Here is a 23,805-nt window from a genome sequence, read left to right on the forward strand (position 1 = left end):
TGGGAATGGCTGAGGGGGTGGGGGGGTCAATCGGGGAAAAAGGAGACATATGACCTAGTAAAAGTTTAGACAATAATTAAAAATAAATAAGTAAACAAACAAACAAACGAACAGTAAAAAGATTAATTGTTCCATACAAATTTACTACAAAGTAACAGAAAATGAAGACCTACACATATCAATTGAGGAAAATTCTACCCCCACCCCAAAACAACAACAACCATGAAGTAGAAAAATACTGCAACAACACTCAAAGCAAAATTAAATATAACAAGCAACTGGGTACATGGAAATGCCCTCTGAATTAGAAGACAAAAAACTAAGAGGAGGAGAAGGATGTGGATGGAGGGAGGGAAGAAGCAATGGAGGAAGTTCATTGAATTCAAGAAAGAAAAGGAATAAGAAGACAATTATTACCTCAGAAATGAAAAATAAATTACAAGGCATCCAAATGAGAATAAAGTCCAAATAAAATTGAATAAAAAGCACTGAAAATGGCAGAAAACAAGTGAATGAAAACGAGATAGAGAAGTAAAAAAAAAAATGTCAGGAAGAAAGTACAGTAAGTCCTCACTTAATATCAATGATAGGTTCTTGGAAACTGCCACTTTTAAGTGAAATAACGTATAATAAAACCGGTTTTACCATAGACTGACATAAAAAAGAGTTAAGTTCCTGCAGCATGTTTCTGAGCACAAAAACATCACCAAACTTCTAAATAAAGACCCAAAACACTTCTAATATTAAACAAATAAATGTGAGCTATACATACATTTATGAAAGATTAGCTAAACACAAGTAAGATAATTATTTTCCAACCTACGGATTCTAGTTCAGGGTCGCAGGTGACTAAAGCCTATCCTGGCAGCTCAGGGTGAAAGGCAGGGACCCACCTGGACAGGACACCCTTCCATCGCAGAGCGCACTCACACACTCACCCACACTCACTCATACTGGGACAATTTAGACATGTCAGTTACCCTAATGCACACATATCTGGGGTGTAGGAGGAAACCAGAGAACCCAGAAAAAAACCCACCCAGACATAAGAAGAAAGTGCAAACTCCATACAAACAGTAGCCCCACTCATGAATCAATTTTTTTCTCATTACAAAAGGATGTTGAACTAATCAATGTTATTCGAGGACCTGCTGTAATAGAATGGGAGATAAGGCAAAGAAGCAATGGGATTTGAATAATTTGATTCCTTGAAGAAGAAAAATGAAACAATGGATCAGAATTAATATTTAAAACTATAATCCAGGAAAATGTTTCTGAAATACATTTTAAAAATATATATATTTGATTTACACACTGCCATTTGTGACAACATGGATGGATCTTGAAAATATGCTAAGCAAAGTAAGTCAGACAGGAAAAGTTAAGAACCATATTATTTCACTCATGTGGGATATAAAACAAAGCAATAAATGAACAAACAAGAAAAACAAACAAAAATTCATACACACAGATAACAGTATGGTGGTTACTAGAGGGAAGGGGGTGGGGGTGTTAATAAGGAGATAAGGGGCTCAAATATACGGTGATGGAAGAAGACCTGATTTGGGGTGATAGGCACACAATGCAATATACATATGATGTATCACAGAATTCTACACTTGAAACCTATATAATTTTATTAACCAATGCCACCTCAATTCATGTGATTAAAAAATAAAAATGTTATTTTGTAACCATTAAAAAAGGAAAAAGAAAGATCATACAGGTACCTGAGAAAATTTATATTAGAATAATTGGTTCTAAGACATATCCTAATGAAGTTCTTAGATTCCACTGATTAATTTTAAACATCTTCAAGGCTTCCTTGTAAAAGATCAAGTAACTTACAAAAGCAGAAGAATTAAACTAGCATTAACCTTTTCAAAAATAAAATACAAGGCAAGGCAAAAGTGGAGCTGCAATTTTTAAAAACTCAAAGTGTGAACCAGCTCCGAGTACAAAGGCTAAAGGAAAACAGTTTTCATAAACCTTCTTGAGGAATGTACTAGAGGAATGTACTTCACCCAACCATGACATGACTCAGAAAAAAAACAGCAAAGGACTGATTGTGAACATTTCAATACATATAAACAGTGAATCAGTATGGAAGACTTGTGTACAGATACTATATGTTGTAATTAAGTACAAATGATACAGCTGAAAAATGAGAGTACAAAGAGTGAAAGAGAAAAGCAGAATAAGCTCACTGATTGTTGTATGCCGGTGGGAGTTAAAAATGCCAATAAGCAAATCACCTGATAAAAAGTTAACAGACAAAAAGCATGAGAAAAGAGATTAGGACAAAGGTAACTACTAAAACAAAACTACAAACCTTCCTAAATACCACTTCTAAAAATAAAAAAAAGAGCAAAGAAAACACATACACAGCTTCATAAAGAAACAAGCAAATATAACCAAATGCACATAATTATAAATATTCAGGCAGACTTGGGACCAAGAATATCAGTCATATGCCTGGCTGGTGTAGCTCAATGGTTGAGCACTGACCCATGAACCAGGAGGTCACTGTTCTATTCCCCATCAGGGCACATGCCTGGGTTTTGGACTCAATCTCCAGTAGGGGGCATGCAGGAGGCAGCCAATCAATGATTCTCTCGAGTCAGTGATGTTTCTCTCTCTCTCCCCCTTCCTCTCTCTGAAATCAATTAAAAGACTTTTTTTAAAAGAATATCAGTCATAATATTAGAATAAATCAACTTACATTTATTACAAGATTTTTAATTTGCTCACAAACCAAGATCCAGCTATGTACTGTATATAAGAGATACATCTAAAATTAATTGATTCAGAAAAGCTAAAAATAAAGAGATGGGGAAAAGATATTACAGACAAATGAAAATTAGAAACCAACCATGGAAATCTTGGTTGCAGAGAGAAGAGAATTCAAGTTCCAAAGCATTAAATATGTGGTCATCCAAGTTTCATAACTAAAATATAATGTTTACAAATATGTATGCACCAAGTAACACAGAAACCACCTTTATGAAGGAAAATCTACAGGAAATGCGAGAAGACAGATACACACTAATAATCGAAGACTTTAACTCATTATTCTTATTACAAATTGTGATAATGGCAAATAAATTTTCTTCTCAAAAACCTGTGTAATACTCACCAAAAGTGATCATATGTCAGGTGCCACAAAGATGGCACTAAGTTTCTTTTTTTTTAAATATATTTTATTGATTTTTTACAGAGAGGAAGGGAGAAGGATAGAGTTAGAAACATCGATGAGAGAGAAACATCGATCAGCTGCCTCCTGCACGCCCCCTACTGGGGATGTGCCCGCAACCAAGGTACATGCCCTTGACCAGAATCGAACCTGGGACCCTTCAGTCCCCAGGCCGTCGCTCTATCCACTGAGCCAAACCGGTTAGGGCGGCACTAAGTTTCTTAAGAAAGAACTATTTCAAGCTCTCTGATCACAAAGCAGTACAACTAGAAATGTTTAACAAGAAACAAAATGACCTTCTTCCTAGAAGTTTTAAAACCTTCTAGTAAACAACTCTTGGGTGAACGAGAAAACTGTAACATAAAACTTCTAAAAAATAATTATAATAAAAACACTATATATAAGATCTATGGGACATATTTAAAGTAATGATCGGAGTAAAAGTGATAACACTAAATACTTTTATCAAAAAATAAAATAAAATAAATGAATTCTAATTCAGTAATTCTAAAAAATAACAAGAAACTAAACCAAAGTTAGTCCAAAGGAAGGAAATAATAAAGATAAAAGGAGAAACTAATGAGCAGAGTGGAGGTTGAGAAACTTTCCCAAATATCTAGAAGAGTAAATATTTTGGGCTTGTGAGCCTTATGCAATTACTCAGCTCTGGTGTAGCACAAAAGCAGCTATTTTCAATACATAAGTTAATGTAGTTAAGGGTGTGTCTGCTTTTGCTCACTTTTATATCCACATCATCCAACCCAGTACCAACCACAGTGAGCATTCAACAAATATTCCATCCAGAAATGAATGAATGAACCATAAAATATCAGCCTACTCTATAAAATGTTCTCTTAAGTTTAAATCCTTCCCAATGACTGTTTACATTCTTCATATGCTTACAAGTCACAAAGTGAAATTTTAATTTCTGGGTAGCCCATAATATAGTAAACTATATTCATTTAAACTAAATATAATGCAGAAAACAACTGAAAACTGGTTTTGAATAGATTGTACTGCACTTAAGTTTATAAACAAACTTCCTAGAATATAAACCAAATGAGGGTTAAATGTTTGCCTTTTCTGTTTTTATTATTCACTGCTGCGACCTCCAGGACTTAGAAAAGTGCCAAGTATGTAACAGAAGCTTCATAAACATTTATTTAATAAATAAAGAAATTTTTATGTTGTAAGAATATATAGGCTATAAGAATATATAGCTGAGTTCCTTCCTTGTTACAGCAACGTAGTATTCCATTTGCAACAGCATGGATGGACCTGGAGAGCATTATGCTAAGTGAAGTAAGTCAGTCAGAGAAAGGTAAATATCACATGGTCTCACTCATTTGTGGAATATAATGAACAACATAAACTGATAAACAAAAACAGATCCAGAGACAGAGAAGCATCGATCAGACCATCAAACCTCAGAGGGAAGGTAGGGGAGGGTGGGGGTAAGGGGGAGAGATCAACCAAAGGACTTGTATGCATGCATATGAGCCTAACCAATGGACACAGACACACAGGGGGGGGAAGGGGGGATAAGGACACATATGTAATACCTTAATAAAAAAAGAACATATAGCTGATACTTAGTGTATAGACATTTTAGATATATAAAAGAATCAGGCACTTCCAAATTTAAAGCAATTACAACACCTAGGGTATACATGAAGTAGGGTTTCTTTTTTTAAATCACCATTATGTGAATTAACTAAGACTTAATACTTTCTGTCACTAATATTATTACTCAAATCGTTTGTTTTCATATTTTTTATGTGGCTAAGATTACCACTATTTAAATGGTTGGTTTTCATATTTTTGACCTAGTCATTTAAAAAGATTACAGAGCCCTAGCTGGTTTTGCTCAGTGGATAGAGCATCAGCCTGCAGACTGAAGGGTACCAGGTTCGATTCCAGTCAAGCCCGGGTTGTGGGCTCAATCCCCAGTAGGAGACGTGCAGGAGGCAGCTGATCAATGATTCTCTCTCATCATTGATGTTTCTATCTCTCTCTCCCTCTCCCTTCCTCTCTGAAATCAATAAAAATATAAATTATAAATAAATCTTACCTAATAATAGAAAAACATGTAAATTGACTGTACCTTCGCTATGCTAACCAGCCAATCAGGAGAGTATGCAAATTAACCCAACAAAGATGGCGGTTAATTTGCATATGTAGGCTCCAAGCGGCAGAGCCAAGCCTGATGGCCCCGGGGCCGACTCAGGCTGGAGCCTGGCCAGAGCGAAGGCCTGGGTCCCGGGTGCCAGAGGCAAACCGGTGCCAGCAGCCAAGGGAAGGGAAGGCCTATTGCACGAATCTCTTCGTGCAACAGGTCTCTAGTAAATAAATAAATAAAAAGATTACACAACTCAAAAATCACTTTAGAAGGGAATAAAAACCACCATTCAGTGTGAAAACAGCATTGATCCTAGGACTAAAGTAAAAATACTTAACTGCTAAACGTTACTAAATTTTGGCTTAATATTATTTGATTCATATCTAAGCCACTTTTTTTTCACTTAGAATAAAAATATCCCTCTATTTAGAATCCTGATGTGTGCCTATAAATATAATGGATGAAATTTTTCAGTATTTACATAAAAATGTTGTCAACAGAATGCCTAGAAGATTTACCAGAAAAAAAAATTGACAGACTATAATTCATGAAGACGGGCTCCATACAACTGCCCCTGCCAACAGGAAACCCGACAGCCTGCTGCCTCTTCCGGCTCAGCCGCAGCTGACCTTGTGTGTTCCTCTCGGCCTCGCAATTCTTGTTAACCTGGCATAAGAGGAACACGTCTGGCATATGTCTAGGAAGTTCAGTTCTGCATCTTAAACTGAAATAAATGTGGAATATATGGCAGGTTTCTAGAACTGGTTAAGTTCATATTATTCCCACGTAGGTGTGTTATGTTTGCCGCCTTTAAAACTAGAAACTAAGTAGAGACATCTTTTTCTAAGCCTCGTATCTGACTAAAAAACTAGCCAATCTTAAACATACTTCCAAAGAAGATAGATCATCTTAAGCTCTTTTAAACCAAAAATTAAAGGGTATCGGCAATTTGACAGCCTGGAGATGTTTACAGGTTCTCACTGAACCTCTGGCTATGTTCAAGAAAGCTGATCAAGACCATGTGAGAAAGCAAATGGGAGCTGAAAAACAAAAAGAGGATTTCCATTTCCTCTCAGCCTAATCTGGTCTCCTATGAATTTTCTTATTTTTGCCTTCTGGCCCACTAAGTAAATCTTATTGTGAAGAGAAGTTACATTTCCCTGTTCCTGCAGTGGTTCTCAACCTTCCTAATGCCGCGACCCTTTAATACAGTTCCTCATGTTGTGGTGACCCCCAACCATAAAATTATTTTCGTTGCTACTTCATAACTGTAATTTTGCTACTGTTATGAATCGTAATGTAAATGTCTGATATGCTATATGTGTTTTCCGATGGTTGCGACCCTCAGGTTGAGAACCGCTGCTTTAATGTGTCTCAAAAAAAGCTCTGGGGAAATGAACTGCTTTACAGATTCATAGCTCTCCCAAAACTCTAAAATCTATATATTCTATTTGGCAGTGTTTGGGTTTGGAATGTATTCTTTTTATTAACTAAGCCAAATGAAAGTATAATTTCATGTACAAAGCCTTGTTAATGTTATATATTTTGAAACCTTAGTCCTTTGTTAGTGGACTTCATGTGATATGTACTATTTGCATAGTATTTTTCTTCCACAAAACTCAGCGCATTCAAACTTCATAACTTTACATTGAAAATATAAAATTTCAACTATAGAACATCCTATTTATTATCTAAAACTGTGGTTAAAGTCCTTATCATGTGAAATATTTTACCTGGAGAGTATTATGCTAAGCGAATGTTGAATCTCAGAGGGAAGGCAGGGGTGGGTGGTTGGGTGGATGAGAAGAGATTAATCAAAGAACTCATATGTATATATGCATAACCCATGGACATAGACAATAGTGTGGTGAAGGCCTGGGGTGGGGTGGGTGCAGGCTAGAAGGCATCAGTGGGGAAAAGAAGGCGATATGTATAATACTTTCAACAATAAAGATTTTTTTAAAAAGAATGAACTACTTGTAAACTTAGTCCATTACTCCCCAGTGAAGACTAGCATTTCTCTTCACCTATTGTTAGTTCATCAGTGCTTTCACTGATTGTCAGCTATGTAAACAACCAACATATAATGCAGACATATTTCAAAACAACTGAAAATTTTGCACAAAACATAAAACTTGTTTCATGGCCCAGCTGGTGTGGCCCAGTGGTTGAGCATCAGCCCATGCACCAGGAGGTCACTGGTTCAATTCCCCGTCAGGGCACTTGCCTGGGTTGTGTGTTAGATCCCCAGTAGTCCCCAGACAATCAGTGTTTCTCTCTCACAGATGTTTCTATCTCTCTCTCCATCTCCCTTTCTCTCTCTAAAATCAATACAAACATATTTTTTTAAAAAAAGATTGTTTCATGAAGTCAATAAAATGGGTAACTGTGTAGATCTTATTCAAAAACCACAAGGATAATAAAATTAAAAGAATTGTAAAAGAAAATTAGTTTATTAGTGCAGTATTAATAGAAGCCTTATAAATAAAATCCTTAAATACTTATTGAAAAAAATCACCCTCTTTTACAATGTCTGTTGTCAAGTCAAAGATGCCATAGACCTCATGCTCTTAGACAGTCTGGTTGGCTGTTCTTTTTTGCACTAGCACCTCTTCTCACCCGTCTAATCAATCTGAGTTACTCTTTGTGTCTTCTCAGAATTCATGCAGAATTGAAATTATAACTTATATTTTATATAAGATAAAATAAGCTTATCTATATGTTTTTACCTTTTACTTTTAGTCAAATTGTCATTATTTATTATGACTTTCAATTCCATTTTTAAAAGATTCACTTCAAGGGGCTTCCCCCCCCCCCCCAAAGCATATTCTCAGATATGATCTCCTGCAGTTTTTTTGTTTGTTTGTTTTAAGAATTAAGTATTTTGTGTGGTTTTTTAATTGATTTTAGAGAAAGAAGAAGGGAGAGGGAGAGAGAGAGAAACATTGATGTGAGAGAGAAACATTGACCAGTTGCTGCCATATACATCCCAACTGGGGGATGGAAGCCACAGTCTGGGTATGTGCCCTGACCAGGAATTGAACCAGCGACCCTTTGGTGCACAGGACAACGCTCAATCAACTGAGACACACGGCCAGGGCTCCTGCAGTTATTTTTAAATCTAGGTTCCCATACCTTTCTATGTCAAGAAAGAGAGAAACAATGCTATTTTTGAGTTTTCATTTCTGTAGGACAAATATTCATGTCACATAAAAACCTGTACATGAATGTGTATAGCCATTTTACTCATAATTGCCAAAACCTGGGAAAATAAATATCCTTCAATTGGTGAATAAACAAACTGGTACATCTATATACCATAAAGTACTACTCAGCAATGAAATGTAACAAACTATTGATACATGTAACATCTTGGATGAATATAAGGGCATTACACTGGGTGACAGAAGCTAGTCACAAACATTATAATGTGTGACTCAAATTATATGACATTCTTGAAAATTATGTATAAAATATTTTATTTGCATTTTAAAGTTGGATTTAATACTCTTCAAAATGTCCTATGAAATACTTAGTGGTGGGAAAATTAAAATCAGTTTTCAGTGTTTTTAACATTATGGTATTTAAATTATTACATTGTTGAAAGTTTCCAAGGAAATTTTCAATTACATTTTTTAAAACTTCTGAAGTTTGAAAATATTCAATATTTAAAAATATATAACATATTTAACTATTTAATTTTTTTTTATTCTTTACCCAATTAAAAAAAAAACTTACACAACAGACAAGTATTTGACAGAAGGAATGAACTTGAAAAAGACGCCTGTGCTGAATCTTTGATGGGTAAGGCCTGTTTTAAGAAAGGTAATGGTACCCACGGTACCCAAAGCATTCAAAGTGTAACAGAAAAACGGGATGATACCTGGCAAGCGCATTCAGTAAATGAGTGAAAATAAGAAAGGCCTGGGCATTTGTAGTTGGGTTGCTATAAGACGGGGACTTGGTTGGTATAATGCAAAATACCTGCTTATAACAAAACCTTAATTTTAGTGAATATACAAATAAATGTGAGGATCTTATTACGATATTAATTCTCATTCAGTAGGTTGGGGGGAACCTATAATTCTGAATTTCTACAAGCTCTCGAGTGATGTATATGCTGCTGGCCTGGAGATTACACTTTGAGAAACCAGGCTCTGAAGGCCGCTGAGAAAAGTGGCGTGATTTTTGCCCAATTCAATAAGAAAGAAATGTACATAGTATGATAACATAAGGCATTCATGTAATATACTCCCTAAAACTGGTACCAAAAAAAAAAAATTAAGTAACACAGTAATCACCTCCAGTCCAGCTGAGTTGGTGGCCTGCAAAGTACAATTGCAACATGCAAAAGCAATCGCATGAGATATTATGAAAATGGAGGCACAAATAACACAGAGACGACTGGCTGTGAAGGGACAAAGGTAGTTACTATTTGAAAGTTTTCACTGTCCCCTAAAGATGACTCTAAGCTTGGCCTACTCATTTCCTTACCTTTCCCTCTGATAATGGGCGAATTCTGCTGAACTAAATCTTTGAGACGTTGGAATGCAAAATCTAGAAGAAAGGAACTCACAGAGAAGGACAGGGGCATGTGATGGCAATACAAACACCACAGGCCTCTCTCGTCCTTCTCTGTGGCTTCCTTCCTTCACATGCCTATCCTTTCCTTCTGGATAGGCCAGGGAAGGCAATCCATGAGAGCAACTTCAGCATCTGAGGGAAGTGGATAGGAGAGAGAAAAGAATTTTTAAAGCAGTGCTGCATAGTGACAAGCATGTAGCAGTACTAACATTTCTCCCCCCCCACACACACACACACACACAAACAGGTCTAACTGTATGTCACAAAGCCTGTTTAATATATGGTCCCATCTCTGACTCAAAATACTGTCACTCCAACACTGTTTTCACCTATGAAATCACAATTTCAATGGAATGATTCTCATAAAGGATGGGCCCTTGAATAAACAATTTAAAGTGATTTTTTTTTGTATTAATGGTTTAAAGATACGGGATTCTCAGTAGAAAAAAAATGGTATTTTCCCTCTAAGTTTGTTTTCCCTTGAATTTTAAGAAAAGTGTAGAGTTAATTGTATTCAACAAGGCCAGCACTAAAGTTGAAATGGAAAGTTCATGGTTACTAGCAACATAGCAGAATATGAGACCCCTCACTCCCCCACAGAAACACTAAATTGGCAACCATCCATGAACAAAAGGGCCACTCCAAGAGCTTCAAAATCCAAATAGGAAGTTGCAAACCCTAGTGGAGCCCAAGACCAAGGAAAAACACTTTGACAAGGTGCACCCACACCCTGGTAGCAGCCTGAAGAATACAGACCTGACTGCAGGCCCAGGAACAGCTCTATCCCCCTGGGATCATAGCTCCAGCCCCACTCACTCATGGTCATACTACCAGCCCCATGGAGCAGGCAGGAACCACATCATGTATGACCCCAATAACAGGTCCACTGTCTGCAGACCCAACTGTGGACCTGGAAGCAACCCCATGACCAGCTCCAATTGCTCAATCTCAGAGGTAGTCTTCTCGGGGGACCTGGGGAGAGACATGCTGATCTGCACCCCAAGTAATAAGCCTGCCAACATGGACCCAGAAGTAGCCCCAATCACCTGGGGACCTGGCGCGAGATACACCGGCACAGGTAACAGGCCAGCCCACCAAGGATGTGACTGTGAAACTGGAAGCAGCCGCATGGCCTGGCCCTGGCCCTGCTCAGCTGTCATCCTGGAGGCAAGCCTGTCTATCTGGTTACCTGGCAGGAGTAGGTCTTCACCTGCCAAAAATAATCTGTAAAGAACAGAAGAGGTTCCTGCTCCTTCAAATTCACAGACACCAATGCAAGACTATAAGGATCACAAAAATGCAGGCAAATACAACAGTATCAAAGGAAATTAATAAAGTTCTAGTAAGCGACCCCAAAGAAAGAGATCCATGAACTGCTTGACAAAGAATTAAAAAAAAAATCATGTAAAGAAGCTAGTCAGTTAAAAGAGAACACAGACAGACAGAAAACACACACACTATTACAGAAATGTCATCATCATCAAGGCACTTCTTGGTGATAGGATTACAAGGAGGAATAAAATGCTGCTGATAAGCTTCAGAAAACTTGCAAGTTAACATCAGCATAGTGCCAGATGGGTGGTACATGCATGCATGCACTAAGTACTGTATTGGGACTTATAAATGCCAGCAGTTACTGGTTTCAAGAATGAGAATATGTACATTGATGTCTGCCTGATACCCATCAATAGTGAGACATTAGATCGTGGCCGTAATGACAGTTCTTTTTTCTTAGCCTAATGACATAAAGTTAAGGAAGGATGCCTCTTTTAAAAGCATCATTTTGATGTCCTAAGCCAGGGCCAGCAGGTATATCACTGCTTTGAGAGCAGATTGCCATTAATCAAATACAGTATTCTTTTCCATTAAGCAAAGTGGAAATAAATAATAAATCCTCATAAAACTTCTCAACACAGTTCCACAGTTCCCTGGATAACCACCACTAATCAACCAGAATTGGCACGTAGATGAAACTTACTTGCTATGCAAGTTTTAAGGCACCATTTTAATGAGAAAAGGCACAACGTAGCCGTAGTCTGTTCATTTGATTTCAGTGTAGATATTGGCCATAACCTGTATGTAGAATAATTGTTACTTTATTACTATTTTGAAGTTTGGTTATTGCTTTCTCTGAGTTTTTAGTATTTTAATGTGTTTACATTGTGATTGTTTTAAGTATTTCTCTGTTTAGTGAGGATGTTAAAAGATTCTGTTAAAAATTTTTGTTAAGGTCCTTTATTAGATTTTAAGATAATTAATCTTGTGATCTTTTACTTTAGAAGGAGAAATAAGAGAAGACTGCATAGGACAGGTAAAACACTTTCTATTACCGTTTCTTATAAGATCTTAAATTCCAAGAGAAAAGCATACTGTATGATGTTGTTGTTGTTGTTTTTTAAATATATTTTTATTGATTTCAGAGAGGAAGGGAAAGGGAGAAAGAGAAAGAAACATCAATGATGAGAGAGAATCATTGATAGGCTGCCTCCTGCATGCCATCTACTTGGGATCGAGCCCGTAACTCAGGCATGTGCCCTTGACCGGAATCGAACCCAGGACCCTCCAGTCCACAGGCCGACTCTCTATCCACTGAGCCAAACCAGTTGGGGGTGGGGGTATAAGTGAATTTAAGTCACATGAGTTGATAATTGATGAAAGTGGGTGACGAGTAATATAGCAGTTTACATACACCATTCTCTATACTTCGGTATAAGTTTGAACTTATCCAGAATTAAGTTTAAAAATGAAAGATTTGTGATAATGACAAGTTATCCTTGTGTAATATTAATAAGCAATGCATGTGAGGTCCCTCTCCATATTATGCCGCTGACATTACATTGAAGTTCATTTTGAGAGACGGTATCAATGACCTGTTAGACCAATTTCAGAAAGCTTAGGTGTAAGTCAGAGAAAGCCTCACCATATTATTAAAAACTCATAGGGGATTACAGTAACTGATTCACTATGAAACTTGAGTTTGAAAGATAGTTCCACAACTACTAGCATTATAGTTTGGAATAATCATTGCATCTCTGTTAGCCTCAACTTCCTCATCTGCAAAATAGAGATAATTTCACATATACCACAGGATTTTCATGAAACTCCATTGTGACCATGTATGTGGTAGGACTTTGCTAATTGTATGGAACTAATACATTATTAAACTTAATTCTGTATAATTTCAAACTTATACCAAAGTATAGAGAATGGTGTATGTAAACTTAAATTCACTTATATCTACTAATACTACTAATAATCATCGATATCATTGTTCCAGTCTTCTTTATGGACATATCTATATTGATATTCAATATTAAAACTGAGTTTTAGCTCTGAATTTGGGGAGGCTAAGACAAAAAAAGGGAAATGGTAGTGCTTTGAGAGGCATACTGGTATAACATAGAAAGAATGCAGGATTTGTAGGCAAACTGTCTCACTTCCAGTTTCTTGCCCCTTCTTCCTCATTGCCACACATTTTGTATACCTACTTCCTTATCTGTAAAATGGGAGTAATTGTATTTAATAATATCATAGGATTATGTCAAATTAGGTAATGTGAAAGCATTTTGTAAATTCTAAAACATTATTATTGTTCTTACTGACTTAATTTTTAAAAACATGCAAATAGTAAATTCATCTAAATAGAAACATTTCTTGCACTTGATTCACTCTCAAGAATGCTGTGTTAGAAAACTGAAAAAACTAAACATGTCCTCAAATAGGGTTTTGAAAAAAAGACAGAAATCCTATTCACATTGCTCTTTTTTGCTTAATCCCTTCACTTTATTTTACCAGCCCTCAACCACCCTCCCCTCTGACAGCTGTCAGTCTGTTCTATCTATGAGTCTGTTTCTGTTTTGTTAGTTTATCTTGTTCATTCCACATACAAGTGAAATAACATGATACTTGTCATTCTCGGATGGGCTTATTTCACTAAGCATAATGTTCTTCAGGTCTATCCATGCTACTTCAAAGGGTAAGATTTCCTTCTTTCTTTATGGCCGAGTAGTATTCCATTGTGTAAATGTACCACACGTTTTCATCCACTCATCTGCTGATGGGCATTTTGGCTGCTCCACATCTTGGCTATTGTAAATAATGCTGCAATGAACATAGGGGTGCATATATTCTTTCAAATTAGTGTTTTGGGTTTTTGGATAGATTCCAGAAGTGGAAGCACTGGGTTATAAGGCAGTTCCATTTTTTAATTTTTTGAGGTAACTCTATATACTGCTTTCCATAGTGGCTGCACCAGTCTGCATTCCCACCAACAGTACATGAGGGTTCCCTTTTCTCCACATCCTCAGGGTTCTCTTTTCTCCACATCCTCGCCAACACTTGTTGTTTATTGATATCTTGATAATACCCATTCTGACAGGTGTGAGGTGATATCTCATTGTGCTTTCAATTTGCATCTCTCTAATGATTAATGTCGTTGAGCACCTTTTCATATGTCTTTTGGCCATATGTATGTCCTCTTTGGAGAAGTATCTATTCAGGTCTTTTGCCAATGTCTACATTTTTTTAATAAAAGATGACTGTATTAAATGAGCAACAGGTCAAAATCCAGTTTGTAGCAAAGCAAACCTTAACTTGTCTGCAGTTTGCTTACGAAAGTTTGTATACATTTAAAAAGAAAGGTGACCTGGTATTGCCCAACATTAGGTAACAGCAACAGGGTGTGGCTCAGAATATACACTTAACTCTATGTAGAGCTCAAGTGAGGGACTGGGGAAAACCCTTTTGTTGTATTAAATTATTGCATGAATTAACATGCCGTTCAGTCAAGGGTGAATGCAGTTTCAGAACTTAATCAAATGAAGATCAGTCTCTGTTGAAACTACAACTTCCTATTAACAAACAAAATCACCTCCTCCCAAACTAGGGAAGAAACAAACCAAAACCACCACTTCTATACTGTTTACCCAGGGACCTAACATTTCATGAATTTTGGTCCTTTAATTCCACTGCTAAAGCTTTATAGCAAGGAAATACTCCTAAACAAAGAAAACACTTCATCCCTAAGTGTCTTTCATAGTATTATTTATAAAAAAGAAGAAAATGGAAACTGTAAGTTTAACAAAAATAAAAGGAATGATTAAGGAGCACTATAGTATTTAATGAAATAACAGTTAGCCATTAAAAACAGAGACTGTGTGAGAGCATTGAAGAATAAAGTGAAGCCAAAAAACCCAAGCCAAAAATACAGAGAATTGTAAATACAATATGATTTCTGCTGTTTTAAAAACAAATAAAACATATACGTGGAAAAAAAGAAACTGGTTCATGTGTATTTGAAACCATAGTTTTCATATGACTGGTGGGACTAGGGTAAATTTTGTATCTTTATGTTTTCCAAATTTTATTTAATGAATATACTTTGTTGTTAGTAATTATTAATTAACTGAGTATACAAAATACATTATTTCATTGATCATCAAAAATTCCTATAAAGTACATAGAGTATCGCTCAATGTTATAGCATGAAACAGACTTTCTTGAAGTCTTACTCTGAAGTCTTCTTTAAAAATAGGATGGATTTTATTTAATTTTCTTAATCTTATTTTTTTTCATTGATTTTAGAAAGAGAGAAACAGAGATAGACATCAGTTTATTGTTCCACTTATTTATGCATTCATTGGTTGATTCTTGTATGTGCCCTGAGGATCGAACCTGTAACCTTAGCATATCAGGATGACGCTCTAACCAACTGTTTTTAAATGTCATTCCTAACATAAGAGAGGTATTAAGGCCTGGATAGAAGGAAGGCACTACAGAACATCAAGAATATGGCTGAAACAGATACTTCCCGGGTATGCAAAGTCTGGCCTTCAAGCGACAATTATATCCAGTTATTAGGAAAATAATTTACCTAGGATCTCTGCCAGTTACTGAACAAGACCAAATGCTAAGTCCAGATTTCTCAATGACTGTTATAGTGGTGTAAAAAAATAGATTTTGGTATAGTAGCTTATAACTATGAGTTGGATCTTATGGGGTTTTTTTTTTAAATATCAGTGCTTATATAAATGATTTTTTTGTTTTAAAATTGAAAGCTAAAAAAATAAAATTGAAAGCTAAAGCCAGCACGCACACACAAGCCCCAGGCAATATTAAATTACTCATTCTTATTGTTACCTGATTCTCCAGGTGTGTGGTGTTTTTTTTTTCTGTACATCAGGATCCACAAGCACTTGCATACATATGTTTTTCCCTTACTTGCCAGCCACACTTGTTTTTTGTGGGGTTTTTTGAGGTACAACTATTTGAAATACTATAATTTAATGTCTTTCTGAAAGGCTTCTCAGCAAAAAGAACTTTCAAGATATAACTTGAGGAATAACTTTTAAGAGAAATGTCTCCAATTATGAAATGTTAGTTTAAGTACAATCCTCAGCCCTACTCTCTTTACCTTTCTCCTTTACCATTTCTACTCTAAGTAGGCTATCTCCAAACTTTCAAAAATGTCTGCACTATGCCCAGCCAGCATGGCTCAGTGGTTGAACATTAACCTGGGAACCAGGAGATCACGGTTCAATTCCTGGTCAAGGCACATGCCCAGGTTGTGGGGTCGATCACCGCAGTGGGGGATGTGCAGGAGACAGCTGATCAATGCTTCTGTCTCACCATTGATGTTTCTATCTCTCTCCCTCTCCCTTTCTCTATTAAATCAATAAAAATATATATTTTTTAAATGTCTCCACTGTGCTATTATTATAAAAGCATAATATGCTAATTAGACCAGACGTCCTTCCGGACAAAGCTGGGGCTGCGAGGGAAGCCCAGGTCCCGGTGCCTGCCAGTGGCCAGAAGGAAGCCCGGGTCCTGGGTGCCAGAGAGAAGCCGGTGCTGGCAGCCCGGGGAAGGAAGGCCTACTCTCGCATGAATTTCATGCATCAGGCCTCTAGTCCTATCGTAAAATCCTTGTTGGGGATGGAGTCTTTAGGTTTTTCTATATAAAGAATAATGTCATCTGCAAAAAGTGACCATTTTACTTCTTCATTCCCAATTTGAATGCCTTTTATTTATTCCTCTTGACTGATGGCTCTGGCCCGGACTTCCCAGTATTATGCTGATTAACAATGATAAGAGTGGACATCCTTGTCTTGTTCCTGATCTTAGAGGAAAAGCTTTCAGTTTTTCATCATTGAGTATGATATTAGCTGAAGGTCTGTCATATATGGTCTTTTTTATTGAGTGTTTTAATCATAAATGAATGTTGTCAAATGCTTTTTCTGCATCTATTGATATATTTTTATGCTTTATTTGTTAATGTGGTGTAGTGTATTACATTGATAGATTTGCGTAGATTAAACCATCCTTGTGACCCTGTAAAGAACCCCACTAGATTGTGATGTATTTTTTAATGTATTTTATATTTGATCTGCTAGTATTTTGTTTGTGATTTCTTCATCTGTATTCATCAGATATTTTCCTTTTTCATGGTATTCTTGCCAAGTTTTTCTATTAGGACTATATTGGCCTTATAAAGTGTGTTAGGAAGGCAAAATATTCCCTTTTCAACTTTTTGGAAGAGTTTGAGACTATCAATACTAAATCTCTTTGACTGTTTGGTAGAATTCACTAGTAAAGCCATCTGGTCCTGGACTTTTACTTTTTCGGAGGTTTTTGATGGTTGTTTCAATTTCCTCACTGTTGATCCATCTATATATATTTTCCAGTTATTCTCAATTCAGTCTAGGGAGGTTTATATATTTCTAAGAAGTTATCCATTTCTTCTAGGTTACTGAGTTTGGTGGCATACAGTCTTTCATAGTACTCTAGTATGATCCTTTGTTTTTCTGTGGTGTCTGTGGTGTCTATGGTAATACAATGAGATACCACCTCATACCTGTTTGACTGGCTATTATCAACAAGACTAATAATAAGTGGTGGAGAGGTTGTGGCTATCATACGATCATATCAATCACTGCTGGTGGGAATGTAAACTGGTACAACCACTATGGAAAATATGGAAGTTCCTTAAAAAGTTAAGAATACACTTACCTTTTGACCCAGCAACCCCTCTTCTGGGTATCTACCTGCAAATTTTGAAAACATTTATTTGCAAAGCTATATGCACCCCTATGTCATTGCAGCATTATTCATGGTGGTCAAGACATGGAAACAACTGAAGTGTCCTTCGATAGAGGATTGGATAAAGAATATGTGGTACATATATAAACTGGAATACTATTCAGCCATAAGAAAAGATGAAATACTGCCATTTGTGACAACATGAATGGATTTTGAGAATGTCATGCTAAGCAAAATAAGTCAGACAGAAAAACATCAAGCAACCATGTATGGGATATAAAACTGGAACAAACAAGAAAAACAAACAAAAACTCACAGATACAGACAACAGTTTGGTGGTTACCAGAAGGAAAGGGCTGGGAGAGTAGCAAAGGGTAACTGGGGTCAAATATATGATGAGGGAAGAAGATTTGACTTTGGGTGGTAAACACATAATATACAGGTGATGTATCACAGAATTGTACACTTGAAACTTATATAATTTTATTAACTGATGTCACATCAATAAATTTAATTTAAAAAATAAAAAATCCTTTTGGGGGAGAAAGAAAAAGAAATGAGAAAAGGATGAGGTTCTTGTTAGTAGCTCTTTGCAGCTTCGTAAAATTTTATGTAGGGCTTATAAAACCATTATCTTTTCTACGAACCATTACCTCAAGAGCCACTGTTAAATACTTAGTAAAACATCAAAATTAAGAAATATATGCTGTATAGGACCTGTAGAACAGACAGTATTGTAAAGTCAAATAGGTGGCATCAGAAATGATGACCCACAGTTTGTTGAAACTACAACTTCCTATTAACAAACAAAATCACCTCCTCCCAAACTAGGGAAGAAACAAACCAAAACCACCACTTCTATACTGTTTACCCAGGGACCTAACATTTCATGAATTTTGGTCCTTTAATTCCACTGCTAAAGCTTTATAGCAAGGAAATACTCCTAAACAAAGAAAACACTTCATCCCTAAGTGTCTTTCATAGTATTATTTATAAAAAAGAAGAAAATGGAAACTGTAAGTTTAACAAAAATAAAAGGAATGATTAAGGAGCACTATAGTATTTAATGAAATAACAGTTAGCCATTAAAAACAGAGACTGTGTGAGAGCATTGAAGAATAAAGTGAAGCCAAAAAACCCAAGCCAAAAATACAGAGAATTGTAAATACAATATGATTTCTGCTGTTTTAAAAACAAATAAAACATATACGTGGAAAAAAAGAAACTGGTTCATGTGTATTTGAAACCATAGTTTTCATATGACTGGTGGGACTAGGGTAAATTTTGTATCTTTATGTTTTCCAAATTTTATTTAATGAATATACTTTGTTGTTAGTAATTATTAATTAACTGAGTATACAAAATACATTATTTCATTGATCATCAAAAATTCCTATAAAGTACATAGAGTATCGCTCAATGTTATAGCATGAAACAGACTTTCTTGAAGTCTTACTCTGAAGTCTTCTTTAAAAATAGGATGGATTTTATTTAATTTTCTTAATCTTATTTTTTTTCATTGATTTTAGAAAGAGAGAAACAGAGATAGACATCAGTTTATTGTTCCACTTATTTATGCATTCATTGGTTGATTCTTGTATGTGCCCTGAGGATCGAACCTGTAACCTTAGCATATCAGGATGACGCTCTAACCAACTGTTTTTAAATGTCATTCCTAACATAAGAGAGGTATTAAGGCCTGGATAGAAGGAAGGCACTACAGAACATCAAGAATATGGCTGAAACAGATACTTCCCGGGTATGCAAAGTCTGGCCTTCAAGCGACAATTATATCCAGTTATTAGGAAAATAATTTACCTAGGATCTCTGCCAGTTACTGAACAAGACCAAATGCTAAGTCCAGATTTCTCAATGACTGTTATAGTGGTGTAAAAAAATAGATTTTGGTATAGTAGCTTATAACTATGAGTTGGATCTTATGGGGTTTTTTTTTTAAATATCAGTGCTTATATAAATGATTTTTTTGTTTTAAAATTGAAAGCTAAAAAAATAAAATTGAAAGCTAAAGCCAGCACGCACACACAAGCCCCAGGCAATATTAAATTACTCATTCTTATTGTTACCTGATTCTCCAGGTGTGTGGTGTTTTTTTTTTCTGTACATCAGGATCCACAAGCACTTGCATACATATGTTTTTCCCTTACTTGCCAGCCACACTTGTTTTTTGTGGGGTTTTTTGAGGTACAACTATTTGAAATACTATAATTTAATGTCTTTCTGAAAGGCTTCTCAGCAAAAAGAACTTTCAAGATATAACTTGAGGAATAACTTTTAAGAGAAATGTCTCCAATTATGAAATGTTAGTTTAAGTACAATCCTCAGCCCTACTCTCTTTACCTTTCTCCTTTACCATTTCTACTCTAAGTAGGCTATCTCCAAACTTTCAAAAATGTCTGCACTATGCCCAGCCAGCATGGCTCAGTGGTTGAACATTAACCTGGGAACCAGGAGATCACGGTTCAATTCCTGGTCAAGGCACATGCCCAGGTTGTGGGGTCGATCACCGCAGTGGGGGATGTGCAGGAGACAGCTGATCAATGCTTCTGTCTCACCATTGATGTTTCTATCTCTCTCCCTCTCCCTTTCTCTATTAAATCAATAAAAATATATATTTTTTAAATGTCTCCACTGTGCTATTATTATAAAAGCATAATATGCTAATTAGACCAGACGTCCTTCCGGACAAAGCTGGGGCTGCGAGGGAAGCCCAGGTCCCGGTGCCTGCCAGTGGCCAGAAGGAAGCCCGGGTCCTGGGTGCCAGAGAGAAGCCGGTGCTGGCAGCCCGGGGAAGGAAGGCCTACTCTCGCATGAATTTCATGCATCAGGCCTCTAGTCCTATCGTAAAATCCTTGTTGGGGATGGAGTCTTTAGGTTTTTCTATATAAAGAATAATGTCATCTGCAAAAAGTGACCATTTTACTTCTTCATTCCCAATTTGAATGCCTTTTATTTATTCCTCTTGACTGATGGCTCTGGCCCGGACTTCCCAGTATTATGCTGATTAACAATGATAAGAGTGGACATCCTTGTCTTGTTCCTGATCTTAGAGGAAAAGCTTTCAGTTTTTCATCATTGAGTATGATATTAGCTGAAGGTCTGTCATATATGGTCTTTTTTATTGAGTGTTTTAATCATAAATGAATGTTGTCAAATGCTTTTTCTGCATCTATTGATATATTTTTATGCTTTATTTGTTAATGTGGTGTAGTGTATTACATTGATAGATTTGCGTAGATTAAACCATCCTTGTGACCCTGTAAAGAACCCCACTAGATTGTGATGTATTTTTTAATGTATTTTATATTTGATCTGCTAGTATTTTGTTTGTGATTTCTTCATCTGTATTCATCAGATATTTTCCTTTTTCATGGTATTCTTGCCAAGTTTTTCTATTAGGACTATATTGGCCTTATAAAGTGTGTTAGGAAGGCAAAATATTCCCTTTTCAACTTTTTGGAAGAGTTTGAGACTATCAATACTAAATCTCTTTGACTGTTTGGTAGAATTCACTAGTAAAGCCATCTGGTCCTGGACTTTTACTTTTTCGGAGGTTTTTGATGGTTGTTTCAATTTCCTCACTGTTGATCCATCTATATATATTTTCCAGTTATTCTCAATTCAGTCTAGGGAGGTTTATATATTTCTAAGAAGTTATCCATTTCTTCTAGGTTACTGAGTTTGGTGGCATACAGTCTTTCATAGTACTCTAGTATGATCCTTTGTTTTTCTGTGGTGTCTGTGGTGTCTATGGTAATACAATGAGATACCACCTCATACCTGTTTGACTGGCTATTATCAACAAGACTAATAATAAGTGGTGGAGAGGTTGTGGCTATCATACGATCATATCAATCACTGCTGGTGGGAATGTAAACTGGTACAACCACTATGGAAAATATGGAAGTTCCTTAAAAAGTTAAGAATACACTTACCTTTTGACCCAGCAACCCCTCTTCTGGGTATCTACCTGCAAATTTTGAAAACATTTATTTGCAAAGCTATATGCACCCCTATGTCATTGCAGCATTATTCATGGTGGTCAAGACATGGAAACAACTGAAGTGTCCTTCGATAGAGGATTGGATAAAGAATATGTGGTACATATATAAACTGGAATACTATTCAGCCATAAGAAAAGATGAAATACTGCCATTTGTGACAACATGAATGGATTTTGAGAATGTCATGCTAAGCAAAATAAGTCAGACAGAAAAACATCAAGCAACCATGTATGGGATATAAAACTGGAACAAACAAGAAAAACAAACAAAAACTCACAGATACAGACAACAGTTTGGTGGTTACCAGAAGGAAAGGGCTGGGAGAGTAGCAAAGGGTAACTGGGGTCAAATATATGATGAGGGAAGAAGATTTGACTTTGGGTGGTAAACACATAATATACAGGTGATGTATCACAGAATTGTACACTTGAAACTTATATAATTTTATTAACTGATGTCACATCAATAAATTTAATTTAAAAAATAAAAAATCCTTTTGGGGGAGAAAGAAAAAGAAATGAGAAAAGGATGAGGTTCTTGTTAGTAGCTCTTTGCAGCTTCGTAAAATTTTATGTAGGGCTTATAAAACCATTATCTTTTCTACGAACCATTACCTCAAGAGCCACTGTTAAATACTTAGTAAAACATCAAAATTAAGAAATATATGCTGTATAGGACCTGTAGAACAGACAGTATTGTAAAGTCAAATAGGTGGCATCAGAAATGATGACCCACAGTTTGCAACTTCTCATTGTAGGACCCTTCAGATGCTTCCAAGTTTCAACTAACATCCTTTCCTTCCTTTGCCATTTCATGCCTCACATATTACTTCTCTTCACTGATTTTTACGAATGCTTTGTCAAAATTTAAGAGTAAGATAAACATACAGTTCTCTTGTTTGCATGTATAATGCATTTTAAACTTTTGTTTCACTGTTTTTAAATATTCAAAGTAAAGATATTAAAAATATAAGTATTAAGTTGCTTAATTTTACTCTCTGCTTAAACATGTTTTTAATTATTTTTATTTGTTTGCTTTCAGGAAATTGGAGATGGTGGTTCTCTAAGAATGGTTCACTTTGGTTTGGTGTAAATAATATGAAATTTGTGTTTTACTGACTAAAAACCTCCCTGTATGGAGTAAAAAGAGGAAAGACAGTATAAATTGGTTAAGAGTTTAAATTCAGTGTTTTCAAAGTAAAGTTTTATTCACTTCAAAAACATGTAGCATAATAGCAAATTATCCTAATTAAAGTGTTAAAGTGCTTAATTTATTTTCAATAATGTAAAATGTTGGAAAGTTCTTAAATTATGCATTATTTGGTGCTGCAAAAGTAGAATATTTAAACTTAGTTCTTCTAAGTATTTTAAACATTTGCTCTTGTGATCTTGTTTACATCATTACTTTGCATCACAAATAAAGTTTTAAGCAAAAATTTTAACTCAGACCACTTGTTGAGAGAGAGTTTCCCATGGGTTTCTTGAGTTATTGCTGAGGCACTGACTCCCCTTGGAACAAATTCTGTCCCCTGTTGAGCAAAGGGCAAGCAAGCTCACTGCCGGTGATAAAAGATAGGAACTCCAAGGTTCAGAATTCCTATCCTTTACACAGCCCATTGAGTGTGAAGACGGCATCTACCCCTCTCTGCATCTACCCCTCTCTACCTTACCCAGTAGGAATGGTGCCCGGGAAATCAGGGCATCCCCTCTCCCCACAGAAAACTGATACCTTAGGTCAGTGATGGCGAACCTATGACACGCGTGTCAGAGGTGACACACGAACTCATTTTTTTGGTTGATTTCTCTTTGTTAAATGGTATTTAAATATATAAAATAAACATCAAAAATATA

General features: G+C 36.0%; 1 protein-coding gene across 3 annotated transcripts in view; it reads left to right on the forward strand.

Annotated features, from left to right (window-relative positions):
• WDPCP (WD repeat containing planar cell polarity effector) overlaps positions 1-23,702 on the forward strand; it is a 246,207-nt gene extending 222,505 nt beyond the window's left edge. The window contains exons 16-18 of one of the 3 annotated variants that reach the window (XM_005884562.2): positions 9,058-9,116; positions 12,176-12,207; positions 22,997-23,701. In XM_005884562.2, coding sequence (XP_005884624.1) covers positions 9,058-9,116; positions 12,176-12,207; positions 22,997-23,047 — 142 coding nt within the window. In that variant the 3' untranslated portion in view covers positions 23,048-23,701. Of the gene's footprint in view, positions 1-9,057; positions 9,117-12,175; positions 12,208-22,996 lie in introns of all 3 variants that reach the window. The other 2 variants (XM_014532062.1, XM_014532063.1) reach the window with 2 other exon arrangements.
• Positions 23,703-23,805: the final 103 nt, after the last annotated feature.

The sequence above is a fragment of the Myotis brandtii genome, unplaced genomic scaffold (genome assembly GCF_000412655.1).
Source record: "Myotis brandtii unplaced genomic scaffold, ASM41265v1 scaffold84, whole genome shotgun sequence".
Taxonomy (NCBI): domain Eukaryota; kingdom Metazoa; phylum Chordata; class Mammalia; order Chiroptera; family Vespertilionidae; genus Myotis; species Myotis brandtii.